The sequence below is a fragment of the Spermophilus citellus genome (assembly GCF_964194105.1).
Source record: "Spermophilus citellus genome assembly, chromosome: 2".
NCBI classification, from domain to species: domain Eukaryota; kingdom Metazoa; phylum Chordata; class Mammalia; order Rodentia; family Sciuridae; genus Spermophilus; species Spermophilus citellus.
In genome coordinates this window covers 70,310,568-70,334,315 of record NC_138183.1, presented here as the reverse complement: position 1 = coordinate 70,334,315, position 23,748 = coordinate 70,310,568, and the positions used below count along the sequence as shown (strand labels likewise).

Here is a 23,748-nt window from a genome sequence, read left to right as displayed (position 1 = left end):
ATAATCATTTAAATATTTGGCGTAATAAATGCCTAGCGACATTTTATTTTATGAATCTATTTTTTCTTGCTATAAGGGGGATATTGTAAATCATACATTTGTATTAATAATATTTCTTAAACAAGGAAATATAGTTAACTGTAAACTAAACCAATCTACAAATTATTGTAGGCATTTGTAAATTCTGTTGTCAGTACTGGAAACTTTGTTGGAATCTTTTGATCAGCAGATTATGTTGTGAATGTATTTGTACATTGTTAAAATATTTTTAAAGATGTTTTGTTTTAGTTGAATAAATGTCTGTTGGAGTGATAGCTTCGAAGATGCACAACTTTATATTTGTATAAAACTATTGTTTACAAAGCAAAAAAAAAAAAATGGGATGGGGCTGCAGGCAGAACCACAAGCCCTCTCACATTTCATCTGTGTCAACCCAGGTGACTTTTCCTCCACTTTATTTCATATAGATCAAAAGTGGGAGGTGAGGTGGTATAAATTCACTAAAACTCACCAACACTACACTTAAAATAGGTGAACGGTGGTATTATGTAGATTGTACCCTTAGTAAGTAGTAGATTAGTCAGGTGTGGTAGTGCACACCTATAATCCCAGCTACTCAGAAAGCGGAGGCAGGAGGGTTACAAGTTCAGTCTCAGCAACTCAGTGAGACCTTAAGCAACTTAGCAAGACCCCGTCTCAAAATGTAATAAAAATTTTAAAGAGCTGGATGAGGATTTGTGGTAGAACTGTGCAAGGTTCCGGGTTCAATCTCTAGCACTAATAAAAGGAGAAGAAGAAAAAGAAAACAGTAGATGTGAAAACCTTCTCTTCTGCCCCCACCCCTGCTTTATTGCTTCTAACTCCAATCAGGAAGTTACAGCTGTTCAACGTGTAGAGTAACTGTTTTGTCAAGTGTGTTTGTTGCCATCTCCCCACTCTGCTTTAGAGAGTGGAGGTGACAGGAGTGGGAAGTGGGGGTTGAATTGCTCTCAGACTTCCCCTTCAGTGAGCTCCAGCTTCCCACACACCTGGGCTGATCAATAAGCCCAGAGTTCTGAGAGGTCCAAAGTGAGCCTACTGATGCAGAACTCATAGCGGAAACATGACCTTGCCAGGTCCACGTGGCTCGTTCTGCTGCCACCTGGCAGTGGCCTCTCTGACTCAGCTGTAGCGGAACCAGACACAGCCACAAAGAAGGCTGGCAGCTGACCTGCTGCAGCCAGCACTCCTCCAGCCAGGCCTGCTGTCCTTCACACGACTGCCAAGTGGGACCTCTGTCCTCTACTGCCTTTCCCTGAAGTAAAAGAGAACACCTCAGAAGCTCAGAAGCCAAGAGTTGCCATGCTCTGTCCCCTCCTGGCTCCCCAAAGCACCCAGACCCTTTTAGGCACTGTACTCTTTCTAAATTTTCTTCTTACATATCTGGATTTTTCCTTCCTATAAAGACTAATTGATTTAATTTTTTTAAATTATACCAGGGATTAAATCCCAGGGGACTTAACCACTGAGTCACATTTCCAGCCCTTTTTACATTTTTTATTTTGAGATAGGATCTCACTGAGAGCCTCACTGAGTCACTGAGTCTGGCTTTGAACTTGGACTCTTCCTGCTTCAGCCTCCCAAGCCACTGAGATTACAGGTGTGACCCACTGCACCTGGCTAAATTTTATTTTAATTTAAATCAAAGATAGCAGTACAGGTGCCCTTAAGAACAGTGTTTCAGATACTCTCCAAGAGAGCTCTGTTGCACATGTACAGTTATTGAGTCAGAAAAAGGGTGTTAAGTGGCCATGGTTTCAAACTGGAATTAAGGTTATGAGAAAAAGAAGAAGGAATTTGCCCAAGTAGTGCAAGGAAAGCCAAGTGCACATAGTGAGGGTGGAAGAAAAAAAGTAAAGGGAAAAAGAGCTGAATATTTAGTGGGAAAGCAAATCTTTATCGTGAGAGGTTGCTCAGAAGCAGGTCAACAATGGGAAAATATAAGTGACTTGACATTTTCCCAGGGCCACAGAGACTGCATTTATGGGTTAAAGATGCTAGGTAAAAAACTGAAAACCAAGTGGAATAGCTAATATGCCTGTGGGCACGCCCCCACAAACACAAACACACACACACACACACACACACACACACACACACACAGGACTCCTTCCCCTTTTTCATCCCATCTACAATGATTCTAAAGAGAAAACTTCATTTTGGCTGCAGTGTGTCTCTCTTCTCCCCTCCTATCCCACCTCCCCTCCCCTCCTTGGACATGCTTTTGGTCCTCCTGCCCTCTTGCTTTCAGGATGGGGTCACCTTCCCAAGCCCATAGCCCTGACCTAGCCCCCTTCCCACAGTGGGCCACTGGGCTGCTGCACCTGTGCTGGGGAGGCAGCCATACAGGCACCTCTGGGGTGGCTCATCCAGAAGAGGTACAGATGGCTCCATAGGGACAGCAGGAAATCAGGCCACAGCTGCTCCCCGTCTGCCCTGGGGTCCACTCCCTGCCCCCACAATCGTGGGCTTTTGGTCATGTGCTTCCCCATCTGCAGGGAGGGAGTCACACAGGAAGAGTGACTTCCTTGAGCTGTGCACCCCTTTCACACTAAGGACTGACTCCGGGCTGTGCTGAAGGAGCATTTCCTTGGCTAGGTGCTCACACAATGACACCATTTCATCCCCGTGGACCATTTTATAAAGGAAATGAGGCAAAGAAAGGCAGCTTTGATTAGCCCAGCATTATACAGCAAGCAAAAGGCAGAACCAAGATTTAAACTGAGAATTTAAATGGGCCTCACATTGGACCAGGATGCCCTTGACAGCTGGGGTGGACAGGTCAGGGTATAGGGGAGAGGCAATGCAGGGGGCAGGTGGAAAAAGCCACTGAGATGGAACCTGTAGAGGTGGCGGTGCTCATGGGACTCTCACATCCACTGTAGCTTTCCCCATGGAAAGGTCAGGATTAGGATTCCAAAGGAATTTTTTAAAAAATGCTTCTTTACCCAAAAGCTCTGGATCCCATATTACTGCAGCTGCAGGAGGAGTGGGAGCCACTGCTGAGCTTCTCCCATCTCCACCAGGTTCTCCCCTCATTTCAGCAACTTTTTCTCACCAGGCCCCAAGTGGAGATTTGCTAGTTACCAGGAAGAATCTTTTTTTTTATTGATTATTTAAAGCATTACATAGCTCATGATATATCATCTTTCATACATTTGACTCAAATTGTGTTTTGAACTCCCATTTTCACCCCAAATACAGATTGCAGAATCACATCTGTTACATATTCACATTTTTACATAATGCCATATTAGTGACTGTTGTATTCTGCTACCTTTCCTATCCCCTACTATCCCCCCTCCCCTCCCCTCCCCTCCCATCTTCCCTCTCTACCTCCTCTGCTGTTGTTCAATTCTCTCCCTTTTTTTCCCTCCCCCTTGCCCCTCATAACCTCTTATAATTTTATGTATCATTGAAGGTCTCCTACTATTTCCATTTGCTTTCCCTTCTCTCTCCATTTCTCTCCCCCCATTCGTCTTTGTTTACTGTAGTCTTTTCCTCATGATCTTCCTTCCTGTTCTGTTCTTAGTTGTTCTCTTTATATCAAAGCAGACATTTGGCATTTGTTTTTTAGGGCTTGGATAGCTTCCCTTAGCATAATCTGCTCTAATGCCATCCATTTCCCTGCAAATTCTATGATTTTGTCATTTCTTAGTGCTGCATAATACTCCATTGTGTATAGATGCCACATTTTTTTTATCCATTCATCTATTGAGGGGCATCTAGATTGGTTCCACAGTCTAGCTATTGTGAATTGTGCCACTATAATCATTGATGCAGCCGTATCCCTATAGAGCGCTTTTTTAAGGTCCTCAGGGAATAGTCCGAGAAGTGCGATAGCTGGGTCAAATGGTGGATCCATTCCCAGCTTTCCCAGGAATCTCCATACTGCTTCAGGAAGAATCTAAGAAAGGGAAAAGACTACAGATCGAGGCTCTAGAGGAAGGCGCTTCAGCTTGATACCAAGACACTTGCCCTGGATTTTAGCTGGACATGATAGTCTTTCCCAGACAGCATGTGTGGTGTTGGGGTTAAGAGTATGGACACTTGTGCTAGATTGCCAAGACCCAGATACCCATTCCACTTAACCAGCTGTGTGACTTTGGAAAACTTACCTCAGTTTTCCCAAATGTAAAATGAAAATAATAGTAGCTATCTTCCAGAGTTAGTGTCAGGATAAAATGAATTAATACAGAGAACTGATCGATTTGCATAGGAAACAGACTTAATCTGATTGAAATATAGAGAATGTCTACCATGACATCTGCCTCTATAATGTACCTTAGGATACAGAGGGGCTGATGAGACACACTGGCCTGAGAGCATCGGGATCTTTGGCTTATGTCCTGTCCAGTTGTTCTCATAGGTAGGTGAGACTCAACAGGGCACTTACCTCCTTTGCATCTTAGTTTCCCAACCATAAACTAGAGGAACTGGAATATAAAATTTCCATTGTTGGAGAGGATGCGAGTCCAGCATGGTCATACTGCCCAAGTGGGTTTGGGTTGGGTGTAACAGCAAAAATACTAAAAACAACATTGAATGTTATGGGTTTTATCTATGTGTCCATCAGTTCCTGTCTAAGCATTTGATATGTTTTAACTCATTTAATCTCAACATTACTTTATGGGGTATTCTAGTATTATCTTCACTTCACAGATGAAGAAACTAAGACACCAAGAGGTGAAATAACTGTTTTAATGTCACAAAGCCAGTAGGAAGCAAAGCAAGATTGGAAGTTGAACACTCTGGCTCCAGAGTTTGTTCTCTTAACTACGATTTGCTCTTCCTCTAGGAATTACATTCAGTTGCTAATAACACAATATAAGTAAGAATGACTTAAATAAGAAACTTATTTTTCTCTCACATAAAATAAGGCCAGAGATCAACACAGAGCTGTGTAATGGCCTTATACAGTCATCAGAGCCCCTGGCTCTCTCCATTCTTCTGTCCTGCTATCCTGGGAATAGCACACTCATTCTGATGGTCGTGATTGGGCTGCTAGGGAGTAGAAATGAAATTTTTTCAAAAAATTTTTAAATGCTCTTTAAAAATTTTCCAAGTGATTTCATCTTGTATCTCATCAGCCATGCCTACCTGAAAGGGAGGCTAGGAAACAGAACTTTCCAGATGGGTACTTTTCCTGGAGTTTGGTTACTAAACAAGAGAGGGGATGGGAAATAGGAAAGCAACTAGCAACGTTTTGCCACATGGAGGGCAGATGGCTGGGCTGTGCTGAAAGAGCATTACAGAAGAAAGGGGCAAGAGAGGGCCAGTGACCACCCTCTCTGTAGGAGACAGCTGACTCCTTGTATGGTGACCCCAGACAGCTGGGAACCACCTTATGGAGGACCAACTTGCTTCCCTTTCCAGTCCCCACCAGCTTGGCTTCTGTAGGACTGTGACAGCTGGAAAACCCTGAGCACATTCATTTTAAGAAAATTCTGGGTTCAGGGAGCTTACCAAGGAAGGGAAGAGGCACAGAATATCTTCAATGGACATCCCTAAGAGAGAGCAAGCACAGCTCAGGAGTCTGTGGACCTAATGAAAATATCACAGATAAGACTTTTTACAAAATTGTTTGCACCATCCATCATTTCATGATCCTGTGTGCATTTCCCAAGAGATATGGCTATTCTCTGAGAGGGAAATTTAGTGCATAGTCTTCTGTAGTTTATGGATTTAAAATAACATAATATGGATTTAATTTTAGTAAAAGATCCTGGAGGATATAACCCAAATGGTAAAAAGGAAAATATATAGCAAATATACATTTTTACAAATTATAAAAGTTGTTAGAATATAAAGTAATATCACTATATAAAATCAATATTTTAAATCTAGCTATTAATATTGCAAAACACCATGTTTCTCTGTTGCCATGTGACAGATTACCCAAAGCTTAGCAGCTGAAAACAACAGCACTAACTTGTAATTGCTGTGTGTGGCTCTGGGCTTAGTGGGAGGTTCTTGCTCTGAGTGTCTCAGTTGCCATCAGTGGCTGGGGCTTGAGTGGCAGGTGGCTTCCTCTCTCCTGTGTGGTGTCGTGCTGAGGTACTCCAACAGCCGCTTCTCCTCCCTCTACCTTCTCCCATCCTCCTTGCCAGCATTGGCAGTTACAAGTGATTGGACTGTTCACAGGATGTCTCAGTCCTGTGGCATGTGTCTAGACAAGGAGGGAGGGAGGGAAGCCACATTGCCTTTTCCTCCAGTCACACAGCATCACTTCCACCACATTCTGCACACAGAGGCAGCCATACAGGATCATCCACCTCTTGAAGCAGGAAATGGGCAAAGTTCTATAACAGTATATTCCTGTGGCCATTTTTAGAAAAGACACTCTGCCACTCTATGGAAGCACGAATCTACCTTATCCTCACATCTTCTTTAACTCTCCCAACAATCCTAGAGATTACATAAGATTCTATCCCCATTTTCCATCCTGATAAAATTGAGGATGTCAGTGGTTCATGCTGCTAATGAGTAGAGTTGGTTTCAACCCTAGTCCTGTCTGCATATAAAACATTGAACCTAGTCTAGGACACAGGGTAGGAATCATATATGTTAGCTTGCTGTTACTACTACAAACAAAGAATACAGAGGGTTAATTCTGACAAACTTGTTACAGTAGACATCCTCAAATTAGCAGTTACCTTCTGCAGACCTTGTCCCGCCTCTTGGAGTCTGCCAGTGTTGCTAACCTTGGCCTTGAAGTCATCCTGAGACTGATTTTATTTCACACATGGTGGTAGCTCATAACTGTTAGTTAAGGAGCAATAAAAAAATAATAAGGGGTGATATGGATTTCTCAGGATTCAAAGGCTATATAACCTCCCTCCCAGGTCTTCCCTAAAGTCTTTGATAAATAACTCTTTGGTATCCTACAATTTGCTTCAATTAATGTCAAACTTAAAAGATAGGTGAAAATCCAGTTAAGGGAGTTCTTTTGGTTTCAATTAAATCAGTTCCTTCTTGTGTAGCAGGCTATTTGCATGATGAAGCTGTGTTCATAGGTTTAATTTTCCCAGGGGCCAGGTAGCCTTCTCTTGCCTCATAGCTGTGTGCCACCTTCCTCATCTTTGACTGTCCTCCTGAAACTTCGTTCGGTGTTTGTAGGGATATCTGGCAACAGCATTGGGGCATGCCAAATCTAACACCATTATTAGGAAAATACAACATATTGATCACAGTATTGATCATATTGAACCTCATTCATTTGAAGACAATAGAGTTATTACTAATCATTACATGACAGTTCAGTTACAACCATTACTTTGTCCCTTTAGGGATTATTGATTTATAAGTCCCCTTGGATAGAACGGTATAAAACAAAAGGCAAGACGACTTTATCATATTTAAATTGCATGATTTTCTTTTTCGGTAAGTAGCATACTGTGTGGGAGACTGTGGAAACTAAGTCTAACAATCCACAAGTCAGACAACCACGATGAGTTTTAAAGATGTTTCTGTGTCTTTAATGCTCTGCGGTTTTGTTGTGATGGGGTCAGGCATAGATCTGGTTTTGTTCATTAGAAGATTTTCATCTGTTTTTAACTCTAGAAATCATCTTCCATTATCTCTTTGAATATTGTCTCTCCCTCATTTTCCCTTCCATTTGGAGATTCTATTAGATGTGGGTTTGGCCTCTCCATTACATCTTCATGTCTCATTATCTCTCTGGTAACATCTGTAGATCTGTCACATCTGTTTTTTAACCTGTTTATTGAGGGTTTTATCTTTTGTTTTCCTCTTTCTTTCTTTCTTTCTTTCTTTCTTTCTTTCTCTTTCTTTCTTTCTTTCTTTCTTTCTTTCTTTCTTTCTTTCTTTCTTTCGGTACCAGGTATTATACCTGGTATACACTGGCGCTTAACCAATGAGTCACATCCCCAGCCCTTTTAATATTTTATTTAGAGACAGGGTCTTACTAAGTTGCTTAGAGTCTCACTAAGTTGCCAAGGCTAGCTTTGAACTCTTGATCCTCCTGCCTCAGCCTCCTGACCTGCTGGGATTACAGGCGTGCACCACTGTGACCAGCTAGAGATTCATTCTTATATCTAGGGGTTCTATTTGGTTCTCTTGAAAATTTCCTAGTCTCTTTTTTTCAGGTTTCCTGTGGGTTTTCATTTTTGTTTGGTTTTGTTTTGGACTTTTCATTGTTTGGCTAGTTGATTTTTTTTTTTGTCTTGGATTTTGTACCTTTCACTATTTCTTTATGCTAACTAGTTTTTTTACATTCTTTTATTATCTCTAATTCTTATTGGGCTAATTCTCTTTGCCATGTCTGTGCATTCTCCCATCCTGGTTAGTTTCCTCATATTATAATTTTCCTCATTATAATTTTCTATTATGAGCTCATCTTTGGCAGGAGTCACTCTTTCCATGGGTAGCTCATGCACCCTGATTGAGAAAGTGTTCCTCCAGTGTAACTTCACATAGGTTTCAGAGGCTGAGGGATTTTAGTAATCACACGTTTGTTCGTTTGTTTTTTATCATAATTTCTCACTTTGGAACATTCATAAGGAAGGAATGGGAATTTATAACTCATACCCATATGTGATGCAAGCTTATAATTTCAATTTCTATTTTTCTTTCTTTTTTTCCCTCTCTTTTATTTTATTTTATGTTTGGTACTGGAGATTGAAAACACAAGGGTGCTTTACCACTGAGCTATATCCCAAGCCCTTTTTATTTTTTATTTTGAGACAGAGTCTCTCTAAGAAGCTGAGGGCCTGGCTAAGTTGCTGAGGCTGGCCTCAAACTTGCCATCCTCCTGCCTCAGCCTCCAGACTTGCTGGGATTATAGGCATGTGTCCCCACACCCAGCACACTGAGTTTTTTTAAATAAGCCTAGCAGGTTCTACCCACAGTTCCTCACAATGCCATCTTGGGCAGGCATCTTAACATGTTCTGAGCTTCAGAGAAAATTAAACCTGTAATGTATATAAAACTCCTTGCATAGCATTTACCACATATCAAAGCAGAGGTTCACAGTTCTGGCTCAGGAGTCCTTGATACCCCTGGGCAACTTCCCCAAAACACAGAGTTTCCTGGATGTTATCCTTCAAACTGTCTGATTCATGAAGTCTGAAGTGGGGCCCAGAAATCTGCATTTTAAAGAGCTCCACACAGAATCCTGGTAGGCCTCCAGGTTTACAAACACTCTTAGAGGTACTCAAGAAATGTACAACACTGACATCACCCCTGAATTTCTTATGAAATAAAACCTCATTTTTTTTTCTCCCACTCTGATATTTCCATCTCAGATGCGGCGAGGCAGTAGAGAAAAACAAGCGTCTCATCACAGCAGACCAGAGGGAGTATCAGCAAGAACTCAAAAAGAACTATAACAAGCTGAAAGAGAACCTCAGGCCAATGATTGAGCGGAAGATCCCAGAACTCTACAAGCCCATATTCAGAGTTGAGAGTCAAAAGAGGTAAGAAGGGGGCAGAGAAGGGCTTTTCCTGGGGGACGAGAGAGGCTTGGTGGGCAGCCCCCCAGCATGCTCTGCTGCTCTTGTTGAGCTACAAACCTCCCAAGGTAGGAGGGGGGCCTGGAATCAAAGCAGCCTAGAGTGTGAGCCATGGACCTTCCCCTTGCCTGCCCGTCACCCTCCGTTTTGACCTTGTACCAGTACCAGTGGGCTTCCCAGGGCTGGGTGTGGCCTGTGTTGGTATCTTTCTTAGCACATAGTGCGAAGGGGATCTCAGGACCTTCATTTATTTACAAGTTCCCCAGGATCCATGTCCTTTTCTGGTGGGGGATTTCCTCCCTCTCCCTCTACTTAAAAGGCTAATTAATCTTTTTTTTTTTCTATGTTCTCCCCCTCTACCCCACTTCTTAATTTCAGGGACTCCTTCCACAGATCTAGTTTCAGGAAATGTGAAACCCAGTTGTCACAGGGCAGCTAAGAAAAGCCATCTTCACCCATGGAAACTGAGGCCCAGAGACCTGGAGAAGGACTCGCTAGTACTTAGAACCAAACAGCTGCCACTCAGGACTGGTGCACACTCCATGCCGGGCAGCGCTCTGGAAACTTCAGGAGTCAAGAGACCATAGAATTATACCCAAATGCATTCTGACTAGACTTTGGCCATACTAGGGGGTTGTGTGGGGTGAGAGGACGGGTAATCAGGGCTGACTGTATTTATTGAAGTGTATTTTCACGATGTACAAAAGCAAGCTTAAGCAGCATTGCCGACTGAGTGGTCAGTCCCTGTCCAACCAAGAAGTGATTTCCTCTCGCCTGTATTTGAATCTACAAGAGAAACTCAAATTGCACAAGAAAAAGTGGAAAAGTTTCCCAGCAGCCTGTTCTAAATGAACTTCACTAGTCCCCTCTTCATGGGAAGGGAGGATGAACTCATTGAAGCACAGAACATTTTCAATAAGTCCATGAGGTAGAGACTTACTCAAAATCTGCATATTATGATGATTAGAAATTTGGGAATAGATTATTCATGAAATTGTTATACATTCAGTAATGCTGGACTCATTATTGTATAGTTATTTTTGCTTCATTGTTCCTGTTAATTTAAACAAGCATTTTTTGGAGGAACACACTCAAAGCACTGATTTAGGATACATGGTACTCTGCCCTCAGCCAAGAATTACTGAGAACACCTTCACGTAAATGGAAGCAATTCTATAACATTTAGCTCCCCCCCCCCCAGCCCTTATGCTTCTTCTTGCTTGCTTGCTTTTTTCCCTCTCTGGGACCAAGTGTACTTTTTTCTAAAAAGATAATATTTCTGCTTTTGTTTCAGAACATTTTGCTCTTTGCTACAAAATATATTCATCATTGAATTCATTTCACCCTGTACTTTAGGAGAAAGATGAACAAAGTTATTATTTGAGAATTAAATTATATATTTTTAATATGACTGATGATCTTGACTGTTACTACAGATGGAATGAGAATTGCAAGCAAAATATTTCCCTTTGCAACTTGTATTGTTACTTAGGCAATTTAAGATATTATAAAATACCCAAGAAACTTTAGGGAAGAAGAAAAATGTATAATTATGAACTTGGTCAAGTAGTATTACCCAGATGGCACCTCTAATGCACTTTTTAATTTTGGGGATCATGAGAGAGAATTTAGCTTGGATATTGCAGAACTTTTTGTTTATTAGGTGGGCGTTAGTTTATATTCTGAAAGAGGACCTTTTTTTTTTTTTTTTTTTTTGGTACTGGGAATTGTGCACAGGGCCTCACACATCAGGCAAGCTGTCTACAACTGAACTACATCCCAGCCCAAGAGGACATTTTTTTTAAATTTTTGTTAGTTGTAGATGGACACAACATCTTTATTTTTATTTATTTATTTCTGTGTGGTGCTGAGGATCGAACCCAGGGCCTCACTTGTGTGAGGCAAACACTCTTCCAGTGAGCTACAACCCCAGCCCAAGAGGACATTAAAAAAAAAATTGAAGGTTAGTAGTTTAAGTGCCAAGATTTAATTTTTTAGGCACTTGGAGCAGAACTCTTTCTAAATTATATTATATACCTAATTGCCTTCTTAAATGAACACACATGACATACTTCAATTCCATAGGTACTTAGCACTATCTGTATGGGAAACAAGAGTGAAACCAAAGTTGAAAAACATTGTAGCTGCCCTTTGAAGTCTCTAATTTTAGTGATGAAGATCATATATGCATGTGGGTAGCCACAGTACAAAACTAGACTAGAACACAACCTATAGCATGTCACCTTTTCTAAGTGACTCGAGGATGGCCATTATTATCAACACCTATTTTGCCTAAAACTATAGGGGTTAAGTGCTAAGTTATATAGGGCTGGCTTCTAACTCCAGTAGCACTAATAGCCCAGGATACTCTGATTAATTATCCCCTGCTTTTAGATACCAGGAGTCTAGTTCTGTTTTTTCCAATCTCTTTTGGTCTATGGTGAGTGCACTTGTTTTATAAGTACAGGAACTGTGTTCACGGCAAGTGCTTATCCCTTGGCCCCACACTCAACACACAGAACACACTCAATAAGTATTTGTTGATGGACTAAATGAATGAGAGTGAATTTCTAGAAGACCTCTGCCTGATAGAAATATAATGCGAGCCACCTACATAACTTTAATTTTTCTAGTAGCCACATTTTTTAAAAAATCATTAAAAAGGAGCTAGTAAAGCTAATTTTGTCAATATATTTTATTTAGCCCAATATATACAAAATATCATTTTACATGTCATCATTATAAAAATTAATGAGGTATTTTACATTCTTTTACACTTATTTTACATTTTTTTCTATGCTTAGAAATTTGCTGCTTTATATACTAAATGCACATCTTCCTAAGTCACTTTTTAATTACCTTTGGTGGTACTAGGGAACCCAGAAGCACTCTAAGGCAGTTGGATAGCTTGATCTCATCAACATTGGCTTTTACTGCTTGTTCTCTTTCTAGGCTAACTCCAGGTCTGAATTCCAGGTCCTTTATTTATTTTTTTTTTTTAAAGAGAGAGTGAAAGAGGAGAGAGAGAGAGAGAGAGAATTTTTTAATATTTATTATTTTTTAGTTCTCGGCGGGCACAACATCTTTGTTGGTATGTGGTGCTGAGGATCGAACCCGGGCCGCACGCATGCCAGGCGAGCGCGCTACCACTTGAGCCACATCCCCAGCCCCAGGTCCTTTATTTTTTAAGCAACAATGATAAATAAAGCATGGGTATACCTGCACTTATGGCCTAAACAAAGATCTCAGACATTGGTCCTCTGATCTAAAAATAGATATTTCAAACATTCTGAGGCAGAGAGCAAATTTAGCATTTTGTTTCCTGGAAATTAGAGAAATCTGATACACCTCCTGAGCTGCTAGGATTAAAGGCATGCACCACTGCACCCGCTAGAATAATTTTAACACATTTTAATATCATCATAATGGGGCACATTCAAAATTTTAATTTGTTGTCTTACTGCAGGAAATGAATAGGGCTTCTTGCTGGTGGAGATGACCAGCTCGGAGCTCTGCCTGCCCCTTGTCCACACCACAGGGCTAATTCGAACAGCATGGAGGAATATCTACAACCTAGCATTGTGGCACGCCAGTTGGGAAGCTCCAGCCTAAGGATCGGTCTCAGCGGGACAATCTTTTGTTTTGTAAGGAACAGAAAAGCAAACTTGAATTGGCATGTTTTAAAGGGGGTGGCATTTATTAGCTCACTTAAGAAGAATTCAGAGAACCAGGTGCAGTGGCACATACCTATAATCCCAGTGACTCAAGAAGCTGAACACAGTCAAGGCCAGCCTGGGCAACTTAAGTGAAACCTTGCCTCAAATTTTTAAAAAATAATAAAAAGGACTGGGGATGTAGCTCAGCTGTAGAGCATTTGCCTAGCATAGGCAAGGCCCTGGGTTTAACTCCCAATACTGGGAGTGGGGGCACACCAAGAGTAACTCAAAGATTGTGTCGATTCAGACTCAGATTTCCTAAGGACCCGTACCACATGTCTTGGGTCCATTTTCCGTCTCTGCTTTCTCTTGGTTAGCACTGCCTTAAGGCTTTTATTAGTGGTCCTTAGAAACTCTAGACTCATTCATCTTGGCAAAGATAGTCCTGAGCCTCACAACCTCATATCACTGAACCTCACAAATTAGAGAGCACCTACATCCCAGGATTCCCAACGGAACTGCTTGAGGCCATTCTGATTGGGGTGGATCATGCTAACCAAGTTTCCTCTGTTGAGCTACAAGTAGTCAATACGAACTCAACCCATGTGGCCAATAAAGGGGGTCTAGTAGTTCCTGAAGGAACCAGAAGGAAAGAAAAAAGGAGTTAACTACAAGGGCAAACTACAGGGTATCTTGCTTTAAACCAGATGCATCTGGAAGGGCCTTCTGTGTAGACCCCGATTAAAGTCTAATTTTATAATGTCTGCAACCACTGGACTGGCAGGACTAGGAGGAAATAGCAATAGAAAAAAAAAAAGAGTAGGGACTGGAGCAGATGAGGGTGGGGGTGTTTTGCTGTAGTAGTTAGGAATTCATCTAACAGAGTGACTTGCCAAAAGTGGTTCAAAGTATCACACATCAGAGCTACAGAGCTGGAGGTGATGGGGGCTAGGTAGTGTGAGGAGAGAGAAGGCAACAGGGAAGTAGCATTAAATATGGCTTCAGCATAAAATTATTGGTTGTGTTTTGAAAGCCAAGCATCAGAATGGTGTCTTTTGCTCAGTGCTATATTTCTAGTGACAAGCCCCCTAGGTGCTAAATAAATGTGTATAAGTAACCAAAATAATGAATGAAGGTTTTAATTGGTGATGATTACTGCCAGACTATTCCCTTTCTGTAGCTCTGGGCTAAAAGCAGCACCCAAAGGAGGATAGACAACAGGATCAAATGGTTTCAGAGGAGTGCCTTTTGATTCACTCAACTTTACTTATGATTAATGCATTGCAAGAATTAAGAGGATTTTTTTCCTTTTTCTATTGCTTTCTCTTAAACTATCTTTAATAATCTTAAAACCAAACTCCCAGAGCCTGATTAAAAACTAAATCTCTGATAGTCACTAAGTCTTCAGTCATGAAATTACTGGGAGGAAATGCAATATAGCTGTGGTTGAAAACCATTTGGACAGTTGTCTGCATTCCTAATTCCTGAGTCCTTCATGCTGCAGTGTATCTCTGAGGAGAATTGCTCTCTGGAATAATACTACTGAATCCATCCCAATTCCTAGTTTGGGGAGGGTTTTTGTTGCATTACCTTGACAGCTAAATGTTTTTCACACATTGGAAGGCAGTAAATCACTGGTAGCAAGAAAGGGATGATTTTCAGGCATTGCTGCTCTAAAAGAAATCAGCTCCCCCACCTCTGTTCCTCATTAGTTCCTTTATGCAAAGAGAGCACACAACATGGTTGAACAAATTGTTCTGTTATCCAACAGGATTATTGGGGTTATTAGTGCAATATTTTAAAAGTCTGTTTGACTGCCAAAAGACTAAGGATCAGAAGTCCTGGTTTCCCATTCTTCCACTTCACAGTCTCACAATGGTGGCCAAGTCACTGTACTGCTCTGAACTTTGGAATTTTTCACTGTAAAAGAGGAATAAGAGTTGCTCCTCCTTCTTCCAACGTACTTAGGAAATCTGGTGAAATAATTAATGCAAGGGGTCATGTTTTGGAAATTTGAAAGTGCTGCCCAACATGTAATGTAGCAGTATTTACAGTTGACACTTCCAGAAAGTTTAGACAACACCCCCACACATTGCCTTTGCTGCTGGCAACATTAATCAAAATCAGGTCAAAGGTACAGGCAGGACAGAGGTCTGACTTACCAGAAGATAAATCCCTCATGTACTTCACTTGCAGTGCCAGTTTACATGTCTGGCAAAGGGCAACAGCAAAGGCCTTGGGGTAGAAGGGAGAGAGGATATCAGCAGAACCAAGAGGGTATGCAGTGGCGCCTGGAAACCCCACCTGACCCAGCTTCCCTGTCTGCTCATGTGCAGCATGTTTCCAGTGCATTCCTCTGAAAGGTAAACACACAGGCGGTGTGCAACAGCCCACCTGCGTGCTCCAAGCCTAGACGTGCCCCCTGAGGGAATCAAAGCACACAGACTTCCACTTGAAACAAAGCCACTGGCCAGCTACTTTCCCAGTTAATAACAAGGAAGAAGGAGAGGACTTGGCAGCCATGACGGATTTGCAATAATTAAACTGACACTGCTAGGTCAGAAGCCTGGGGTTTGTCGGCAGCCTCCCCTGCTCCCCTCCCTCAGATCCAACTTTAGAGGTGGACGTGGATGCCTCTGGATTCATATTAAGCAAAAAGTTTCTAAGGAGGATAACGCAGAACCCAGCAATTAAGAAACTCAAAGGCCCTAACCCTCTGGAACCGACCAAAGGACTCCCCAGCAAGCATTACAGTTTAAACAGAGCTTAGAGAAATCTGGTTTCTCCTGGGGGTGTTAAGGCACATGCGCATGGGGTCGGAATGGCATGGGTGAGGATTAGAAAAGAGAGATGCCTCGAAGCCTCAAGGGAGGGGTTCAGGGAGGCTCAAGTGAGGAGCAGTCAAGTAGGAATCAAGTAAAAATCATGACAAATGGACATGGTCCTAGGGTGTTCTGCTGTCCTTCCAGTTGGGAAAGTGCAAAAAGTGCAGCTAAATGTATATTTGGAATGAAAGGGGAAAAGGAACTGGGAAAGAAGGGGAGTCTACTGAAGGCACCACAGGATAAGAGGAGAACCTCCTCCCAAAAAGCCTTTCCTGAAGAGATGAAGAAACAAGACCCAGCTCTGCCCTCAGAGAACACCCCCCCACACACACACACACACACTCCAGTGAAGATACCTGTGTGGGTTCAGCTTTGAAGGAGGTCCACTCTCCATCACAGCCTGCAACCTGGAACCCAGGCACAGACTGAGCCCCATTCAACATTCCTTCTGGAAACTTCATTCCCTTTCCATCCTATCACCCACTGACATTTCACGCTCTTTTTTTTTTTTTTTTTTTTTTGTGGGTAGGATCCACCTGTCTACTTGACTGTAAATTCCTAGAGGACAGGAACTATCCCTCTTTTTATCAGGGCAGAGAATTGAAGATTAGGAAGTTCTTCAAATGGATACCAGGTCTCCCTGTGTTGTTAGAAGAGAGCCCTGTGTAGTCAATGTAATTCTGGTTGCAATGCCAGGATTATTGTTTGGCAAGGGATGGGTCATGTAACACCAAAATGCATTGTCCCTGGGAAATAAGTTAGAGGTAAGGGCTGTGGACTGAGGGTATGAAAGAAGGAACTGTAAAAAGGAAGTGTAGGGAAGGGGAAGAGCACACTGAGGAGAGAGGACTAGAGATGGGGCTACCTGGGTAGGTAGTATAGGGTCTTGATTTAACATCTGAGCAGCCATCTTAAATGTTAACCACAATCTTATGAGATAAGGTTCGCTTTCCTGTACTTCCTCTTACCCAAACTCCCCCCACCCCCATTAGTGATCTACCCCATGGTACCATAACCCTAAGCCAATCCCAGAAGGACCTGACCCCTTTGCTCTGGAAAGCCCCAGGGTGCCATCGACCTAAGACAAACCCATGCTATTCGCACCCACCTATCTCTGACACAAGCACCCCCAGCCTATCCCATAGCGTTACAACCACAAACCCCTACCCCACAAAAGCTAAGCACCCGAACATCTGGGGCCTCTCTCCTCTCTATAGAGAGATAGATGGCCTTTATTTGTCAGCTTTGTGGATCTCTGCCTGTATCCATCCTTCATTTCTCGCTTGCCTGTCTCTCATCTCTCGCTTTCTCACTTTCCTTTCAGGTAGGAATCCTTTCTTTCTCAGAGCCTAAATCTGCCCTCTTCCCTGAAGTGGGATTGAACCAGGTTAAGATAGAGTTCAATTTCTGGTCCTTCTTCACTCAGCTGTTCCATGAGGTTGGCTGACATTTCAGTAATATAATGTCTTTTTCTGTACGTCCATGGTAAGTGGGTGTTGATGGCACATGAAGATACGTGAGCCAGCCAGCAAAGACTGGGACTGACTCCCTAGGGACCATCAGTGAGAATAAATTTTTCCCTTGTTCCCAGTCCCAACTTCCATCAGAGTCAGTGAGATACACCCTACATGACTAAAAAGAAGGCCGCCATCTCTCCTAGGGTCACAGTTATATCCCACAGATATATTACACTTCTTTCACAGTTCCCCTGGCCTCCATTCCAAGCCATGAGTGGCTGACCAAAGAAGCCATTGTGGCCCCAGAAAGACAAGACCCCAAGTTGATCTCTTCCTACTTTCCCAAGGTGTGGTCACACCTCATTTCTGGTAGCTTTCTGGCTCTCTACCACATATTCCTTGTTTGTTGTTGATACTGTTGTTGATTTTTTTAATACCAGGGATTAAACCCAAGGGTACTTAACCACTAAGCCACACCCCACCCCCCTTTTTTTTTATTTTGAAATAGGGTCTTGCTACATTGCTTAGGGTCTCACTAAGTTGCTGGTGGCTTTAAACTTGTGATTCTTCTGCCTCAGCCTCCTGAGCTGTTGGGATTACAGACATGCACCACTAAGCCCAGCAGTTTCCTCTTTTTATGAGGGAGTTTGGAGAGGTATCTGCTTATTAGCACTGAGGATCTCTGTCAGGAACCAGTTGTGCTTGGGAATGCTAAATGTAGGAAATGGAAGTGAAACAATGGCACAAAGACTTGCCTGCTCCTCCCCCCATGGATCAGGGATGGCCTTATGAGTTGGGTAGGCTCATAGAATGCAGTGAGGTGATATGTGTCATTTCCAGGCTAGATCTTTTTTTAAATTTTTAAAATTTTTTTAGTTAGACACAATTTTATTTTTATGTGGTGCTGAGAATCGAACCCAGTGCCTCATACATGCTAGGCGAGCGCACTACCACTTGAGGCACATCCCAGCCCCATCCAAGGTAGACCTTAAGAAGCCTGCTAGCTTCTGTTTTTACCCTCTTGAGTTCTGAGCCACTGTGGAAAGAGATCTGGCCAGAAAGACTGGCTAAACAATTTTCGGAGTTCAGTATAAATGAAAATATAGGGTCCCTTGTTTGAAAAACATTAGGAATTTTAAGGTACTGAAAATAGTGCATTAAACCAAGCCAGAGGCTCTTCTGAGCATGGGGCCCCACATGACTGCACATGCCCACAACTCAAAATTGATCTTGCTGGCCACTCTGATGGGGAGACCTCATAGAAAGAGACTCCTCGTCAGGTCCTACTGATGAATCCAGCCTAATTCCATTTTAAGATTGGGAGCCATATCGTCACAAAGTCATGAAAACTTCATTTCTGTTTTACTATAAGTTACTGTGATTTCTAAACTTGTTTGGAATTCCTGCCCATGCCTGGCTTTCCCTGACCAGATAACAACCCTCTCTGAAACCTCAGTGGTGCCTCATAAATTCTGATGTTTGGATCTGAATTTACTCCCTACCTTGAAATATCATGCCATGTAGATCATTAACCTACTCTCTGCCTTTGTATTATGCTTATCAAAATCCTGTGAGCTGTAAGTTCCCCCCTTTGCAACTTTTTGTGCAAAAAAGTTGTTCCTGGAAAGCTAGTGTTCTAATCTCTAGCCTGGGGTTTTCAGGAGAGACAGTCCTGGCCAGCTCCAGTGTACACAAATACAAGCTTGCTTTAATTTGATTTAAAAGTGGAGTTGGTGGACTTTTCTTTCTGTCATGGTTCAACACTAGCTGTTCCAGTCATCCAAGCCAATATGCCAGACATGTGAGGAAGCCATCTTGGATTTCTAATCCCGTTGGAGTGTCCTGTTAGCAGGGCTGAATGCATGAGCAACCTCAGGTGAGACCAATAGAAGAACCGCTCAGCTGAGCCCAGGTTGCAGAACTGTGAGCAGATAAATGGTTGTTACTCAAGCAAAGTTCACTAAAGCTCTTCATGGTCAATGTGCTGTCCTTAAAGCTACTAAGGTTGGGATAGTAGGAAACAGTTATTTACTAATTAACTAAGCGGGAGTTAGTAAACTAACCAAGCCAGAGTTAATTAGGGAGCTGTCTTTATGTAATGACATCCAATACAGAAAGACTTTCTATTTTAATTATGCATTGTTTTGAATTTTCTCCACCACACCTTACTGGGAGACTGCAGTAAATAACTGAAACAGGAGGGAAGAGAGTTTGCAGGGAGTGAATGTCAACCATGTTCCAGGACCTGTGCTGGTGCTCTGTATCTGCTAGCTCACCTGATCCTCACAACACACAGGACTGTGATTTCCTTTTACAGGAGAGGCTACTGTGGTTCTAAGGTTAGGGGATGGGTCCCACTACTCCCCAGTCAATAAGTGGCAGAGACAGAATTTGAGTCTGAGTCCGACTGATCCCGAGACCCATAGAATATTCCTACACTGAATGAGGGAAAGATCCAGGGAAGGTGTGTGTACCTTGGAGACTATTGTAGAGGGATCTGCTGCAGACCCTCCCAAGTTTCCTCACAATGTAAATGCTAGACAGGGAAATGACCACCATGTGAAATTCCCCAAATGGTCATCTTTACATCACAGTTCTCTGATCTTCCACCATGATTCCTACAATGCCAGGTGACCTAGAGGTATCCAACAATGAGACTAACTCTGAACTTCTTTTTTTTAATATTTATTTTTTTAGTTTTAGGTGGATACAATATCTTTATTTTACATTTATGTGGTGCTGAGGGTCAAACCAAGTGCCTCATGCATGCTAGGCAAGCACTCTACCACTGGGCCACAACCCTGGCCCCACTCTGAACTTCTAATAGGGATCACACTGAGAAAATGTGATGTGGTTAGCAAGCAGTAGTCATCACTTATTTATGCATATATTATCCTCAGTCACAGGTGATCATCTGGGGATATGTGCAGGGATGATATTTGTTGGGTCAAGGCTCAGACCTGGGAAACAGATTTGGGATTCCAGCAGGTGAAAGAAGATGCAAGACACAATTGGGATGGTAGACATGCTTTATTGGAAGTAGCAGCAGGTTATAACCACCCCCCAACCCCCTCCTGCCCACAGGCCTTTCTTATGTGTAGGCCAGACAAAGAAGATGCACTGCCAACAGGTTACATAAGTGGGTGCATGCTCACAAGCACACGATTATGATCTTTAGTACATATGCTGAATCAGAGTGTTCATGACTTTGGCCACATACTAAAACCATAGCCCACCAGGAAGGCTTAGCCAGGGAGCCTAACAATAGCCATCTTGAGCCTGCTTACAATCTTGCACTCAGAAGGATCAAGAGTTAATTTCAACATTAGACTAAGCCAGAGTTAATTAGGGAGGTGAAACAGCTGTCCGTATGTGTCGGCATCTAACACTAAAAGACTTTCTATTTATATCATGTGGTGTTTTGACTTTTCCTCACCAAGCCTTCTGGAGTGTCTTTCTGCCATCAGTGGTGAATATATCCTTCTGGGTCAGCCATGAGACCAGTTTAAATGCTAAATTGGCCTTCAGTGAAGTAGTGACTCTCCTTTGCGGAAAAGCAATATAGGTGAGTATTTATGAGCACACACTGTAGAGTCGGAGACTGAGGTTCAAGTCTTCATCCTGCCTAATTACTGATGTTGGGCAAACTGATCTATAACTTTGTAAGTCTCAGTTTCTCACTTACCTGTAAAATGAGATGATGTGAGAGCTGAATGAGATAATGAATGTGACTTTCAACAAGGTGCCAGACCCGGGTGGGGGCTTGTAAATGTCAGCTACTATTCATTTGATGAATAAAAGAAGGTAAGTGTTCTTTCTTTGATGCCCCCTCCCATTTCCCATGTCCTTTCTCTAAAACAGCATATGTGTGGGTAATTTCTGTGGGTTCCTTCCACTTTCCCCAACATCTGCCACTCTTACTTTCCATCCCCACTTTTTCTTTCTGGGTCCCTACATTCCTTTCTTCCTCCCCTAAATTGGGGTTGAGCAGGAGGATATGAGAAGGGGACAAGAGACAGAGAGTCTTTGGTGGCAGGGTGACAGTGAAGCTCTATGGGGCTGTCAGGTCTTTCTTATTTCTGAGGATACTATCCCTCCACATTGGGAGAGACCTCAGCAATCATTGATTATGTACAGACTTATCATTTTAAAAGTAAGGAAACTAAACCACAGAGGATTTCAGATGGCCTCCACACAGTATTGGTCAAGCCTGAGCAAGATCCCAGGTCACTCTATCCCCATTCAAAATAAAAGAGGAAGCCTAACTCCCTGTTTCCATCTAAATCAGGTCCTCCTGTTTTCCCAAAGCCCTTCTCTTGCTTTCCTATTCAGCTGTTAAAACAGCAAAGCATAGCAAGGGTTGAGCCATGATGTACTCCATTCTGTGCATACTAAGATACTTACCTCCCTGGCCATCAGCAAAAATGGCATTAACAAATGGCATTAACAAATTAACTTTCCATTTATTGAGAGCTCACTGTTCTGTAAGCATCAACATTACTTTTTTTAATGGATTTTTGTTTGGTTATTTTAAATCTGTGACATTTTCTTTGTTTTGCAGTGTTGGGGACTTGCACATATTAAGCAAACATTCTACCATTGAGCTACATTCCCTGTCCCAAATTTGTAGCATTTTTTTTTTTGTTTAGTTGTTGATGGACCTTTATTTTATTTGCTTATTTATTTGTGATGCTGGAAATCAAACCCAGTGCCTCACATGTATGAAGTAAGTGCTCTACCACTGAGCTACAATTCCAGCCCCAAATTTTTGCATTTAAATACAATGTTTAGCTTCTGAGGCAAAATGAAAAAAAAAAAGCAATAAATATACAAAGTTTTGCAAAGGCTTTTTCCCCCAAATGAGTTCTGTTACATTGTATATGTCACCTTTTCTAAGCTCCAGCTTCTCATCTGTTCAGTGGGGTTTTGGACATCTACAAGGTTATCATAGAGCTTAAAAGCCCATTTCTGTGATAGCAAGTATTTAATAAATAGCAATTGTCATTACTCCATTTTGCAATTTGAACAGGGGTTGACATGGAATTAGAGTGATAGGATAAGGTAAAGGACATTATGGAAAGTTCGAAGGCATGTAAAAAAGATAATATATTTGAAACATACTCTTCTCTTTCATACTTCATGAATTTTCTTCTGGATCTCGTGTCTCGTGGAAGTTTAAGATTTTTATGGTAGGAATGCAAATAGAAAAAAAATTAAAAGAAGAAGAAGGAAAAGAAACTACTAGTATGTCCAACTTTTGACTTCCAAGTTTGAATTCTTAGACAGTCTTTGAAAGTCAGAGGTTGCAGAGAAAGAAAAGGATTTTCTAAATTCCTATAGCTTCCATTAGCATATCAAGGATCAGAACCAAGTGAACCTGATCTCTAAAGTCATTGGTAGAGAGAACTAAGTTTTGGCCTGAAGGGTTTTCCTGCTGCACACAAAGATGGGACATTTTTCCTTTCCAAAAGAAAGGAATGTCAGTGGAAGAAAAGGTTTGAAGGAGAAATGAATTTTGTGTGTCCTGGCTTCTCCCTTCAGGGCTGAGATCAGGACTGGTAGATGAATTGAAAGAACTGCAAAGAAGGAGCTTGTGTCCTGATCCTCATTTGGAACTTGATGAAGGAATTCCCACAAGAGGGGCACCCGCCAATACATACCACTGAAAGAGAATAAAAATAACAGCATGGGTCTTCATCTTTGTCTTAGAAAAGCAAAAATGTAGCCTCCTTTGATTTTCCTGCATCTGGGTTCATCCAGCCCTGGTAAGGGCTGCAATGCTGCCCATGTTTGACCCCAAATAAATCAGTCATAATGAGGTACACTCAGTGGAGAAGTCAATGCTATATTTATCTTGGACCCCAAGATGGGCCCCTGGGGTTTGTAGCCAACAAAGGACATGGCCACGCAACAAGTGATTGGGAGGGTCAAGGGATCACAATGAAATTGACCATTCAGAATAGACAGGCTCAGATCAAGGTGGTACCTTCTACCTTCACCCTGATTATCAAATCCCTCAAGGAATTGTGGATAGAACAAAGGAGAAAAACATCAAGCATGATGGAACTATCGCTTTTGACAAGATTGCCAACATCCATCAATAGATACAGCACTAAACTTTTGTCAGAGTCCTCTCTGGAACTATTAAAGAGATCCCGGGAAATGCCCAGTCTGTGGGCTACAATGTTGAAGGTCCCCATCCTCATAGATGACATCAGCTGTGGTGTAGTGGAATGCCCAGCTAGGGAAGTATTTCAATAAAGGATCATTTGATGCTGGGTGTGGTGGTACACACCTG

The 23,748-nt window shown here is 42.1% G+C and overlaps 1 protein-coding gene and 1 long non-coding RNA gene across 3 annotated transcripts in view; one reads left to right on the top strand and one right to left on the bottom strand.

Annotated features, from left to right (window-relative positions):
- Positions 1-10,918, top strand: part of DOCK8 (dedicator of cytokinesis 8) — a 217,955-nt gene extending 207,037 nt beyond the window's left edge. For both annotated transcript variants that reach the window (XM_081279440.1, XM_081279441.1), the window contains 2 exons: positions 9,306-9,476; positions 9,891-10,918. In XM_081279440.1, the coding sequence (XP_081135566.1) occupies positions 9,306-9,476; positions 9,891-9,951 (232 nt within the window). In that variant the 3' untranslated portion in view covers positions 9,952-10,918. The remainder of the gene's footprint in view (positions 1-9,305; positions 9,477-9,890) is intronic.
- LOC308641148 overlaps positions 1-23,748 on the bottom strand; it is a 438,634-nt gene that overhangs the window by 210,473 nt on the left and 204,413 nt on the right. The window lies entirely within an intron of this gene.